Here is a 13,515-nt window from a genome sequence, read left to right as displayed (position 1 = left end):
TATTACGTTCTTGCGCAACTTACAAACAAGTTGTTCTTGCACAGAATTCTGTGAGCTGGGAATTTGCTCTTGGGTCTGGCATACCAGTGCTGCCCCCTGGAATGCAGCTAAGTGAGGGCTCCCTCACACCGAGTCTCAAACGCTCAGATAGATGCTGCGCAGGCTTTCTGAGCTTTGTGCTAGTTACTTGGGTTCTAGACTGTCCTGCTCTCCCTCTTCTCCCCCCCTTCCTCCAGCCCACTTGCTATTTATAACTCGATACAGACTTGTTGCTAAGGTCCCTGATAAACGCTCGCGGAAAAGTATCACTAAAAATACCCCGGCCACCTTGGGTCGCCTTTTAAAAACTCATTTTTCCATGAGCTCATCTCGTTTAGTCAACAGAAATAGTTGCCTGTGGCTGTCTCCTGGGGCCGGGCATTATGGCCATTCCTGCGTGCGTGTGTGCAGTGGGTGTGCATTTTCGCAGTCCATTCTGAGTCTGTTTGCCTCCCCTGAGCTCCAGTCACCCAGGTGGGTGTTAGGCAGCACACTGAGTCCAGTGCGAAGAATTGGAGAGCCGGACAATAGCATCAGACGCTCCCTGAAAGCACCTGCTTTGAGCACCCAGCAATTTCCTCCTAATTTGGGTTTTGCTTTTCCCCTTGGCAACCTGACACGTACAGTTTCCCCCGTCAGTTCTTCCATCACTTTATTTCTGTTTTTATCCCAGGGTTTCCCTCTTCTTTCAGAGAGGACAAAGCATTTCCATGTGACCAAACGTGGCATGCTAGTCAAATGAGGGAAAAGACATAGCAGCTATTGGAAGAACAGTGACATTTCCCATAAGCGTCTCTTGTGGCAGCCTGAGCTTAGCCACCGTGGGGGCAAAGGGAAATCCGCAGATGGGGGTGGTGTGCTGCGATGCACAACCTACCATACCTTCCTTCCCATTGCCGTCATTCAGAGGAGCATTAAATTACACTCACCTGAGTTCCTAGCAGCTGTGGCTGAATGACCAATAAAAACAGAGAACCTTGGATTCCAAAGTCGCAGCTAGAAAGGAGCCACTTGTGGTGGCAAACCTGAAAGAAATCAGAACGGTTCCTTTCGTTCAAGTGTAAAAACCTTGAGTTGACTGAAAATTGGGTGACCCAGCCTCTGCCCTCCTGCATAGAGCCTGCTGCTCTGATGTCACTTCACAATTCACCCTGGGAAACACGAACGTTACAGGCTTGCTGCAGGGGGGCGAGCAGACCCCAGCTTTGGTTAACAGCCCATATCCAACACCGCTTGCACTTCCAAGGACACCTGTAAAGAACAAGACCCAGGTTAGAGAGGGGTCTGGTCAGGATTTCAGATGAATACAAATGGGTTTGCAACCATTGCTGTACAATTTGCAGAGTAGCTGGGGGAAGCGGGTGGCACAATGGCTGACCTTCTGTTTCTTCTTACAGTAGCACTTGCACAATGGGCTTGGTGCTGCCCCTGTGGAGCGACACCCTTATTCACTTGGATGGGGATGGGTAAGTGTCTGGGAAGCAGAGGGCTTCCATGTTCTGTTCATTATACTGCACACAGAGGATACTGTGTGGAATCGCATTCAAATGCTTGTCAATATGGGCAGTTCAGGCTGTCCTTCAAATCACAGTAGTCATGGGAGACGGCAACCAGTTGCCTTGCAGTCAGGCAGCAGCTTACGCATGTGTGCGCATAAGCTGCTAAGAAGCTTCCACGCTGTATGTGGGGAGGGGACGGGGTGAAAGCTTCTGAAAAGGGATCCTATCAGGTGTGGCTGTGTAGCACCTGTAGGGACAACCATATTCTGCTAACGTAAACATAAGTGTGATGTCTTCATTGCCCAATGTCCTCCTGGATTGTAAACTCCTCTCAGTGCCAGCTGTATGGACTGCCCAGAGAGTGACCTTTGCTGCTTTGGTTGCCTCGCTCAGCTGTACTGTGTAGTTTCCATTTCTGGTTTTGAACTTGAATGTAGCCTGGGTAAACTGCTCACCTGGGCACTGCTGCTTCTGTGGCTGACGAATGCCTTTATTTCAGCCAGTGTCCTGGCTTCGTCGCTGAACAGCAGCCACTAAAAATGAGTCTGCCCAGAGCTGTACCATGCTATTGCATCAGTCCTCTAGCTGAAACTGGCCAAACCAATGTGTGCCTCGGATTATCCCTTTGCTGTCCTGGCTGGTTATAAATCAATGGTTGTTGGCTGAAAAAAGACTCCGTGATAAGTGTCTCATTCTTAATGGGTCAATTTTTTTCTTTCACCAGAGGGTTCAGCGTATCAACGGACAACAGGGTCCATGTGTTCAAGCCAGTGTCCGTTCAAGCAATGTGGTAAGGACTCCCTGTGATCTGTCCCAGTGCTCCTTTATCCAAGGCATTTTAGATGCTTCTGCTTTCACAAAGCAGGTGCTGCTGTGTGTCCCCCATGTCTTCCGAGACCCAGGCACATGGCCTCAGTGCCTTGCTCAGACACACAGAGAGCTGTGCTGCCTGGGTACAATAACTGGTGGCAAACAATGCAGAGTCTGTAACATCAATATGATCATTTATTCAGCTCCAGGGGGCACGTAGCCTCGCGTGTGTGCAGTGAGTGGCATGACAGGCAGGGCTGAGGGGCTCGCCAAAGGCCGGTACGAGGTTTCAGAATGATTCCCGTGACGTGTTGCGAAGGGCACTCAGCGTGAGCTGCCGCTTCGCAGGGTTCTTTTGACTCAGAACTGCAGACCTTTGCGGTGTGTGAGAGTCCAGAGCTGCATTAAGCAGTAACCTTTCCAGGCAGCTGTAGGCCGAGGGTACCACTGCATCCAGGTTCAGACCTGGGGACTGACCGACAGAGGCAGGATGTGCTGCCCCATAGCCCAGCCAGCTGCAGTGAACGGGAATGGTGGGACTCTGGGGTTTGTTCCTCGTCACCGGGGGGACATGCTGATGTGTGGGCGCTTCTTCCAGGTCTGCCCTGCAGAGTTTACACAAGGCCTGCGAGGTGGCCCGAAGTCACAACTACTACCCAGGGAGCCTCTTCCTCACGTGGGTCAGTTACTATGAGAGCCACATCAACTCCGACCAGTCTTCAGTCAACGAATGGAACGCCATGCAGGACGTGCAGTCGCACCGGCCCGACTCCCCCGCCCTCTTCACGGACGTGTAAGTCAACCTGTCTCTGCTGGGCAGAGAGGCTGTGCCGCGTGCGGCACCAAACCTCTGCAGGAGGAGATGCTGCCCCATGGGATCGGGCTTCATGCCTTGTCAGCAGGAAGCATTGTAAGTTCATAGGTGGATCCCGGATTAAACAAACATCAAGGCTGGAAGACTAGCTAATGGAAACCCTGTGTGTCCTTTTCAGTGCTGATTCTCAGCACTTCCAGAGCTCCGTACGGCCCTCAGTCTGGGCAATACTATCCCCTTTGACAGATGGGGAAGGCGAAGTGACTTGCTCAAAGCCCCAAGAGGGAATCGGTGGCAGAGCTGGGAGTAGAACCCAGGAGCTTGTCTCCCACTCCTGTGCCTAGACCACCAGACCAGCTCAGGAGCTTACATGGGCATGTTGCTGGTTTATAATAAACTGGGTTTTTATTTTGTTCTTGCTGCGTGGCCCAGAAGCCTTCAGGCCTCTTAGCTGGGAAGCCTCAAGCAGCTGATCCAGTCAGCGTGCCTAATGATTAAATGTGGGGTAGAGACGAGGGCTTTTATCCCCTTGAGGAACAGGGTGGGAAGATGCATGATGCTCGGACACTGGCTGGTGGCGCGCGTCAGGACAGCGACTGAGATGGCCGTGCTGGTAGTGGGGCCAGGTTTCCAAGCTGCCCGCTTACGACTCGCTCCCAACCAGTTGTCAGTAATTGTGTAGCCTCTCCTTGCAGCAGAGGGAGCAATGGCATTACCTCGAGAGCTCCTTCCCCACACTCCCCCCGAGGATAACGGAGGAAGCGCCTTTTTGCCACCACAGGCTGCTTGCCCACTGTGTTCCTTCCCATAGATTTCATTACAGCACGCAGAGCTCAGGTTGTCTTAGCAGAGCAGTGAGTGAATAATCGTGTGGGGCATTTCAGCTGCCAATGAGTCTTCACACCTGATTGTCTTTAACGTACAGGGAAGTGAGTGGCAAGACTCTGGCAGGCTGCCAGCTTAATAGTCTGCCATGATTTGTTCATGTTTAAAACCCCCACCCTTTCTCCACTGAAAAATCTGACTGGGACCTATGGAGTCCCAGGCAGGGCTCTGTGATTAAAAGCACCAGTATTTTTGTAATTCTCTTACTCATAAACCACCAGCTGGAGAGGAATTCTAGATGTTCATAAAGCAGAAGCCTCCATGCATTTACTGTCTTGGCAGCGTTACAGACGGCTAGAATAGGTGTGAGATGTTACCGCTGGGCCCCATCTTTAAACGATGGGTGAGCCAGCTCAGAGCACCGGAGCTACAGTACAACTGCCACCGTCCTGGTTGATTAGTAAAGCTATTTTTGCACCCAGCGATAAGGCGACAGGCAGCAGAGGCTGGTGGAATGCATGCAGGCTTAGCTGCAGTCTGTCTCCATGTAAGGAGGTGTGGAGCTGTTACCTTTCCAAGAAAGGTAAGGGGGAAGCTGAGAGACTAGCAGGGGGGAATACGCTGCCTGAAGCCACTGAAACGGCAAAATACTGGAGAGGTTTTTATGGAGCGCCATTAAAGTACTGGATCCATCCAATGGCGTTTCTGTTCCATATAAAGCACAGCTGTGAACCTGATCTGGGTTTAAGGGGATCCAGAGGTAAAGCGTTAGATTCCTCCCAGGTGGGGATCTTCTCAGCAGTGTCTCGCTCTAGGTGCATCTGCATAGCGTCATTAACCCGTTAAAAACCACTGTGAATCAACTCTACCCAACCTAGCAGTAAGTGGCTGTTGCTTCCTTCTCCTAGCCCCACGGAGCGTGAGCGCACAGAGCGGTTAATTAAAACCAAGTTAAGGGAGATCATGATGCAGAAAGACTTGGAGAACATCACGTCCAAAGAGGTGAGCGGGGAGCCCACCATCGCCCATGCTGGAACTAGCGTGCGGGAGAATACTGCGGGTGAGGAGGGTGGCTAGCGGGAGCACAGAGGGCACTGCGCAACATGGGCATTGTCCCTTTATTCACCTGGGGAAACCCGGCCTTCTTCTCCTCCTCAGATCCGCACGGAGCTGGAGATGCAGATGGTGTGCAACCTGCGGGAGTTCAAGGAGTTCATTGACAATGAAATGATCGTGATTCTTGGGCAGATGGACAGTCCCACGCAGATATTTGACCATGTCTTTCTGGTAAGCCCTTAAGGCCAGGACTCTGCAAGGTCGAATCTGTTGGTAATCCCAAGATTTCTATGTGACTGAGAACAGGCCTCTCAAGCAAATAACGCCTCTTACCACCAGTGGGCTGATCTCTGTGTGAAGTAACATTTCCATCAGTGGAACAGTAGCTGCTCCTAGAGCTGATGCGTAAGGCGAGGTACTATTGGCTGAGAGCTGGCTGGTGTCTTGGACGTACTGACCCCAATGTGATCAATCCAGCCTTGCTGCAGCTCCCTTCCACAGCTCCCAGATGAGGGAAGCAAGTCTTAGCTCTGTATTTCTGCGCTCAAACCTGAGTTCGCGCCCTGTTTCTACTGGCATGTAACAGTCAAATCCCTAGCCCGTCTCTTCCTATACGGGAGCCTGCGTGTGAGGTCACCGGGGTGTACCTCTCCTTGGGAGGACACAGCAGTGACAAAGAAAGCAAACTGGAACCCAGGCAGGGAAGGGCTGTATAAGTCACAGGTGGAATTACACTTCCTGTAACAGTAGAGATCTTTTGAACTCATTTCTCAGCTGGGAACAGAGGAGCCTAACAAAGAACCCTGCAGATTATCCACTTAAGGCTGCGTAAACATTTTTCCTTTAATGTTGTGCTTACTTAACTGCCTTTCATCGCTGCCAGGGCCTGTCTACTTACCGCAGCTCCAAGGACGAGTCAGCCCTCCCCTTGACTTCCCAGCCCCAGGGGATGGACCCTGGCTTTGTTGGCTTAGCGTGAGGTCTGCTCCTTTTTAAACAGAGCCACTCCTCCTTGAACTAGCCAATCCATCCCAAGCAAGGAGGCCACGTCTCTCCCTCTCTCCTGAAGCTAGCTCCGGAGGCATAATGTGGTTAAATGTGAGTGCTCCCAAGAAATTGGGCGGGTGGAGGGGAGGCAGGAACAGTTAAGCAGCAGAAGTGTCTCAGGCTAATGACTTGCTTTGCCCAGGTGGTTTCTAGTGAGAAGTTCATACAAGCTCATCAGATTAGTCAGAAGTAATCCAGGCAACTTCAGACAGCTTTTGGGACTTGGATGCAAGCAAGCCCATGCAGGAAAGACTCCCCAGGCAGCACCCAGCAAAGTCCGTCTCTATGGCTCGCGGCAGCCAGGGACGGACGCAAGGTAGAGACCAGTAAGGTTGTGTTCAGCCAGCAATTTCATTCCTGAGCACAATACAGCTGAGAGGCCAAGGCTGTGCCGTGAAATCTCTGGACGGCTTGGTGCATCTCACTAGCAGGAGAGAGCCCTGTTAGAACCCAGGGAGGGATGAGGAAATCTGAGTAACTGCCTGTGTCCGGGTCTGTTAAGCAGAGCAAGCCGGGGGCGACGTGGTTCCCATGACTGGGAGGTATGAACCTGCTGCAGCTAGCGGGCTGACTCACTTTGACGGCTTGGGCAGAGCAGAGAGCATGTGGGCTGGCTGCTCTCGGTCGGCTAGCAAGGGGCTCCTCATGGGGCTTGTGATCTCCCTGGAGTTAGCTCAAGCACCGCTAGTTTTCTTCCCAGTCCCAGGCACCAAAGCATGGAGCTTTGTGGGGAGACGCTCGTCTTCATAGCGTGCTGTTCAGTGCACCGGCCTGGCCTGGCCTGGCCCCATGTGATGATGCTGTCATCGTTTTAACGGTGTGTGTTCATTTGAGAGAATCAGCTGAACTGATGTGTTTAAAAATTACCTCCCCAAGGTTTCTACAGCACGTGCGGGAAAGGCCAGAGGACCCCATAGCAGCGCAGTAATGTATATCCCAGTGGGAATACGCGAGCCTTGCTGCGAGCTGGATGTGCTGGGAAGGGTTTCATTTGCACAGCATTGTCTGGAATGGAAGAATGTCCGGGCATGTCAGAGTTACCAGCATGGCTGGATGCAGGCACCGCTGACCCTGCCCTGAGTGGGGCCGTTTTCCACCAGTTCTGCTCCGTTCAGCTCCCACTGCACAAGCAGCTTGCTCCACGGGATGGATGTCCGTCCCTTCGGGCTGGGCACACGGTCACGCAGCCGCCCATGCTTTAGGGGTTGGAACCTTGCTGCTCCACTCTTATCATGGGCTGCAGAGTGTCTGGGCTTCTGAAGCAGCTGCTCGTCCATCTCCCTCATGCAGGCTTCGTTTGCCTCTCCTCGTCCCCGTCCCGCCCCCGCCCCCCCTTTCAGTTCAGAAACTACTTTGCGGGAGGAGGCAGGGGAAGCGGGCAGCTGAGGCTTCCACCTCCCTTTGCTCCTCTTAGCAACTGGCTCCCAAGGTGGCCTTCGTTCTCATTCCCACGCAATCTGTAGCGTTTGGGTAGTGGACAAGCAGCTAGGCTTGGAGGCCCTGTCTGCGCTGCGGAGAGAAGCTGGTGAGATGGCGAAGCAAAAACCTGCTTCCCTGGCCTGTTTCTGTGCTCACACAGGCAAGAGAAAAAACTCATACGGTCTTTGATGTGGGAACCCGTGTAGAGAGGGTCTCAGTGGTTTTACACACACACTCTCTCTGTCTCTCTGCAGACAGCGTCTCTTCCATGGGGCAGAGTCAGTGGCAGGGTCTTGTGTGGGAGGGGGCCTGTCTTTATTTTTCTGAACTAGGTTTCTCAGTGGCTTTGCAGGAAACTAACTAGGGCTCTACCTGGGTCTGTCTTGCAGGGCTTCCTGTTGATTCAGGGCAGCTCTGATTGTAAAGTGAGATAAGTGTCTGCGCTTTGAGACATGAGCACTATTTTTTTTTTTCCCCCCTTTTACCGTCTATTTTCAACAAATCTCAGTTTACAGCACTGGATTGGCCAGCTACCTCCCTGCACAGCTCGCTGGCTCCCTGCAGCTCGCACCCGGCTGGCGGGGGCCGTCCCTCCCGGTGGTGTACACTGCGCTTCACTCCTGCTGATGCTCCCTTTTTTATTTTTTGCACAGGGTTCTGAGTGGAATGCCTCCAATTTGGAAGATTTACAGAACAGAGGGTAAGCAGCTTTGAGCTGTGTAGCAGGCCCCTGCATGCAAGTTGCTGGGCATGGGTGGGAAGGCTTTGCCTTACCTAAGTCCCTGCACAACCAGATTTCCATCCCAGACCTGCTGCTGCTGTGTGCTAACCAAGAGCTTGCAAACCTAGCATGGTGACAGCGAACTGGCAAAGTAGCACCCAAGTCCCCCATACGAAGACAGGGAAGGAAAAGGCTCCGGTAGCCCTGACCTTGACTGAAACCCACTGATGAGTGCAGGCAGCTGACGGTCACATAGCAACGGGTAACCGAGATCTGCGGTTCCCTCACCGAATAGACAGTGCAGAGCTGGTTCTCTGGGGGGCCTTTCGTTGGGCTCTGCATGCTGCTCTCCTGGGGTGGGGTGGGATGAGACCCCGCATGCGCTGCACGGAGGCACTCCTCACCACCTGGGCAGGCAAGTGTGTGTCAAAGCAGCCGTCGCTGCCTTAGAGCAGGGGCTGCACTGAGCATCTTGCAGCTCAAAGCGGTAACGTTCCCCCTTCGTGGCTGTAAGGTTTGGGGTTAGGCGACCCATCTGTAGGCCACATCGATCCAGACAGAACATGCCGGGAAACCACTGGTTACAGCAATCTCTCCTCATCCTGAGCTGAGCTTTTCAATCACCACCACCTGACACCTGCTCCTAGCCTGGCAAAGGGCATTTTCCCCTGGAAACTCTGCTGCTGTGTCTGCTAAGACATGGAGGCTTGCAGATCTCTCATGAGTTTAGGGGCTCGGGGTGTCTTACATGTGAATACCATGTGCTTCTCTCAGCCACTCACTGCTCAGAACGGTCTGTGCTGGGGAGAAGAATCAAATCCGCCCCAACCACAGGCAGCGCCCTTCCAGTTTCTCTGGGTTCTGGGCAGCTGCAGAATATGAGGGGGTCCGATCTATGCAACCATCAGGAGTTGCTCGCTGTGGCCTTAATTCTGAGGCTAGTCTGGTGTCTTGGATTGAAGTGAAGGGCCTGGTGCAAATCCCAGCATGAAGGCGGCTACTCCTGCTTGGACCCAGGAGAGAGGCGTGTTAGGAGGGTCCCGTATTGTTGAGAGCAGGGCCCTTCAGGCTAATGCCCTTACCGCCTAGTCTCCTGACACTGCTGGTAACGGGCGCGATGGGAAGAGAGATTGGAAACGGGATTGTCTCTCTCCCAGGGGGATGGATTCCAGCTGGCAGGAAGAGATGAAGCTGTATTGTAGCATGTGCCAAGTGACCACTGCTGGCCCTTCTGTGCAATACAGAGCAGGCTGAATGGGCAGGCTGGCCAGTCCTGGCTCGGTTTCCATTCACAGCAGACCGAAGCCCCTTCCACAGAGACTAGGTTAGAAATTCCACAGCAAACCCTTAGCCTGGCCTCGCAATCAATCCCTTCCTCCCTGCTTTGAAGTCTAACTCCCAGTTTGGCTTGCTCTGTGTTGTAGTCGTGTAACTCTGACTGCTTGGCTCTAAACAGATTCAAAACAAGGCAAAGCCATTTCCTTACAGAGACGGTCTGTCCAATCTTATCTGCCCTCTGCTTCCACACAGGGTGCGGTACATTCTGAATGTGACTCGAGAAATAGATAACTTCTTCCCAGGCGTCTTCGAGTACCATAACATCCGGGTGTACGACGAGGAGGCTACAGATCTGCTGGCGTATTGGAACGACACTTACAAATTCATCTCCAAAGCCAAGTAAGTCTGCACTTAAAGAACAAACACAATACAGCAAGCTCCTAGTAATGCAATGTTTCCTTCTGGCCCTTCACTCTTTCCAACTACCCTTTGTCCTGTGTTAGGATCGAGACATTTGCATTCTCTGTTCCCGCTGTTGCTGTGTGCAGTGGGCTTTTCTGTCTGAATTACAAAAAAGCACATGGTAGTAAGAGGGAAAAACGCTGCTATGTGGTCGTCCCCTCGGCTGCACTGCATTTGTAGTGCCTTAGGGATGCTTCCAGGACTTCAGAAACTAAGAACCATCTGAGGTGTTAAACTTCTGTAAAATGTCAAGGGACATAGAGCCATGCAAACACAGCTGTTAATGCCAAAAGGGAATGGGGTTACTTGTTACACAGCATCCCCGCTGGCAGGTTTATATTAGGAGAGCATTGAGGAAGCCCAAACACTCCATGGTGCTCAGCACCGGGCAGACAGGTAACAAAGAATCTGGTCGCTGTTGGAGAGAGTTCTTATTCCCTTGTTGACACGTGGGCAAAACAGGCGTGCCGAGTTGGGAGGACAAGGCAACAGTAAAACAAGCAGAAGTCAGCAGACACCGGAAAGCAACATAACCATGAACAAAATCCAAATCATTCCCTGCGTACAAAGCAGGCAGACACTGCTCTGAATAAAACCCTCGTCCGTTAGTACTAAGATGCTTGCTAGGCCTCCTATCTGAACGGCCACATCTAGTCTGGTAGCTGGAGGCCATTGGGTTGCCAACACGTGTGCTGGTTCTCTGGGTTGTCTATAATAAGTCCAGCAGCCATCTGATTCAGGAAGACGCTGGTCACAGAAGCAATTGGCATGCATTGCCAGCAAGGCTGGGATGGATTTCCAAACGAGGGACTGCCTTTAACCCTCTCTTGTGTGGGGTTTGCATCTGTCTCTTGCCCGTGCCCTAGAGCTGATGACCCGATTGACAATGGCTCCTTCTCCAACAAATCATTAAGCCTCTCAGATTTACCCTAGCGCTATTTATAGATATACTTCTAAAGCACATCGAGCTCCTTGGTGCAATGACTTTGGACCTTGTCCTTGTCAGAAACATTCTCCTCTCAGGAGGCACATTTTGTTCCCCACCCTGAATTCACCCGACGTTTAAAGCTTGAAGTTTGTGTGAGGCAAGTTAGTTCCAGGTTGGGGCAGTTAAAGCCCTTTTGGCGCTTGTGTGCCTGTCCCACCTTGCCTTCCCACCCAGCCCCGGCTTTTCTAGAATCTCGCCCATCGGGGGCAGGTGCAGGGGGAGTTCTAACATTTGCAAGTTTTTGCGTAACTTGGGTTATAAAGCATCTTGGGCCAAGTCTTCGCTGCGAAAGAGGTGTGGGGTTTTTGTACCTCCAGATCTCTAGGATCTTGGATGGAGACCGCCATCTGTAAAAACACACCTCTCTTTGCAGTGAGACTACAGCCCTAGTGACAGACTCCCTTGACGCAGAGGCCTGTCAGTAACTAACAAATACCTTTTTATCATGCGTATGCAAAGAACACGGGGGCAGGTCTGAACTCTGAAAGCTGTACGGCGGACGTCCGTGCTGGACGAGGCAAATTACAGCCTGTGCTCCTTCGTTTGCCGCTCACACTTTGCTGAAGTAAAACCCCTGCATTGCTGGCGATGGAGCAAACCCTTCTCAAGCCAGACCAAACTCCTCACGACTAGCTCTGTACCAAGACTGCTCTGTGCAATGAACGAGAGCCAGGGGTGAAAAACGACTTCATGCAGTGAGAGTCCGGAGCTGCTTGGTATATAGAAGCCCGTTGTGACAGATATTGCAACCCCATGCAGTATCTTGGGGGACCCTTTTATTCAATTTATGAATGGTTTATGCATGATTATCTTCTGCTCCGGGGGAGGGTTACCACGCCTCTCCCGGGAGCTAATAACAGTGGGGGCGATGAAGGCTAGTTGCTGAGACTGTAAACACCTCCAGAGACGTACCACCCCAGGAGGTTTGCATAGACTGGTTCAGCTTGGGTCTTTCAGAGGCCAACAGACAGGGGCTTTTGATTCAAAAAGGCTGAGTTGAAACAGACTCGTGGCCTTTGGACTTGATCTTTGTCCAATCCCACTGAAGGGCTGGAAGGATCTACTAGGGCAGCGTTTCTCAAATGCGCCCAGCTGTTGCTTCTGGCTGCCTTGGTGTTTGCTGGCGTCCCCAGCAGGGGATCAGCAGCCTGCACCATGTAGCCTCCTGGGGGCTCCAGGCAGCCCCTCCGCAGGCACATGGGGCCAGTGTGTGTGCTCGGCTGGCTTCAGGCTCTGGGCTTCAGCCCGTGGCGGCAGGACTCGGGTTTGCAAAAATGGTCAGAGCGGCCACCAGCAAGGGTTGGTTGGCCCCACACTCTGAGGCCATCCAAAAAATTGTTCTGAGAACCCCTGTTCTAGGGCCCCCAAGGCTGATGGGCAATTCCTGATATATTTTGTGTGTTCTCTAGGATGCTTTTCCCTTAGAATGAAAGTGCTTAGAAAGAGCTGTGTGGTAACTTGGAGCTCTCCCCTACAATGTCTGCCTCTCCTGAGCTTTTCAGAGGAGGCTTTAAAATCGTCCTTTTCCATTCCCCGCCCTAGGAAGAACGGGTCGAAATGCCTGGTGCACTGCAAGATGGGAGTCAGCCGGTCGGCCTCCACGGTGATCGCATATGCCATGAAGGAGTACGGCTGGAACCTGGACCGAGCCTATGACCACGTGAAGGAACGGCGCACGGTCACCAAGCCCAACCCAAGCTTCATGAGGCAGCTGGAGGAGTACCAAGGGATTCTGCTGGCGAGGTGAGCTCTGGAGGCAAGGGGGGAACTGGGCCGTAAGATTTCGAGCACAAATCTCTGTCTCCTGCCCTGTGTTTCCTAAACACAAAATCATTGCCCAGCCCGCTCTGGCCCAGGCTTCTAGGGAAAGGAGAACCGGAAAGGGTCTGAACCCAAGCGGATTGTGCCTCCTTCAGTACGGGTGCTGCAAAGGAGTGTGGGAAGCTGGGTGTGTCTCTCTCACACGTCAGAAACCGCCGCCGCTGCCCATCTGTACGAAGCCACAGGCAGCTGTGCCGACAGCAGGGTGTAGCCCCGGACTGCGTGTTGTGGTCGCTGACATTCAGCCTTGATCTTGTGTTTGTACCATGTGCACTGGGGTTTGGAGCCTTGGTTTAATTATAGGTTTCAGAGTAGCAGCCGTGTTAGTCTGTATCCTCAAAAATAACAGGAGTACTTGTGGCACCTTAGAGACTAACAAATTAGTCTCTAAGGTGCCACAAGTACTCCTGTTATTTTTTGGTTTAATTATGTTTGTTTTCAGCCGTCACTGAGCATTTCTGTCTGACCTGACCACATGGCCGGCCCAGCACATTTGCAGGCAGGTGCTTGTGTTCCTGCCTCATTCAGAATTAGTGTGTGCTTGAGAGAGCTGTCTGACATGCTTCCACTTTGCTAGAAAGGAGGATCAAATTTGGTCACGGATTCCATGACTTTAACAGAGCTCCATGATTTCTGCTTCAGCCCCGCTGGCTGCCACCCCCGCTTTCCCCCCCCCCCACCCCCCCGTGCGGGGCTCGGGCTGCCACCCCCGCTTCCCCCATCCCTGTGCGGGGCT

General features: G+C 52.5%; 1 protein-coding gene across 1 annotated transcript in view; it reads left to right on the top strand.

Moving 5' to 3' along the window:
- SSH2 (slingshot protein phosphatase 2) overlaps nt 1-13,515 on the top strand; it is a 60,545-nt gene that overhangs the window by 35,911 nt on the left and 11,119 nt on the right. Inside the window, exons 5-12 of the mRNA XM_065418118.1 lie at nt 1,437-1,505; nt 2,263-2,328; nt 2,947-3,141; nt 4,896-4,989; nt 5,146-5,274; nt 8,163-8,209; nt 9,761-9,907; nt 12,501-12,701. Coding sequence (XP_065274190.1) covers nt 1,437-1,505; nt 2,263-2,328; nt 2,947-3,141; nt 4,896-4,989; nt 5,146-5,274; nt 8,163-8,209; nt 9,761-9,907; nt 12,501-12,701 — 948 coding nt within the window. The remainder of the gene's footprint in view (nt 1-1,436; nt 1,506-2,262; nt 2,329-2,946; nt 3,142-4,895; nt 4,990-5,145; nt 5,275-8,162; nt 8,210-9,760; nt 9,908-12,500; nt 12,702-13,515) is intronic.

Source organism: Emys orbicularis, chromosome 17 (genome assembly GCF_028017835.1).
Source record: "Emys orbicularis isolate rEmyOrb1 chromosome 17, rEmyOrb1.hap1, whole genome shotgun sequence".
In the NCBI taxonomy this organism is placed as follows: Eukaryota; Metazoa; Chordata; order Testudines; family Emydidae; genus Emys; species Emys orbicularis.
This window is presented reverse-complemented; position numbering and strand designations above follow the sequence as displayed.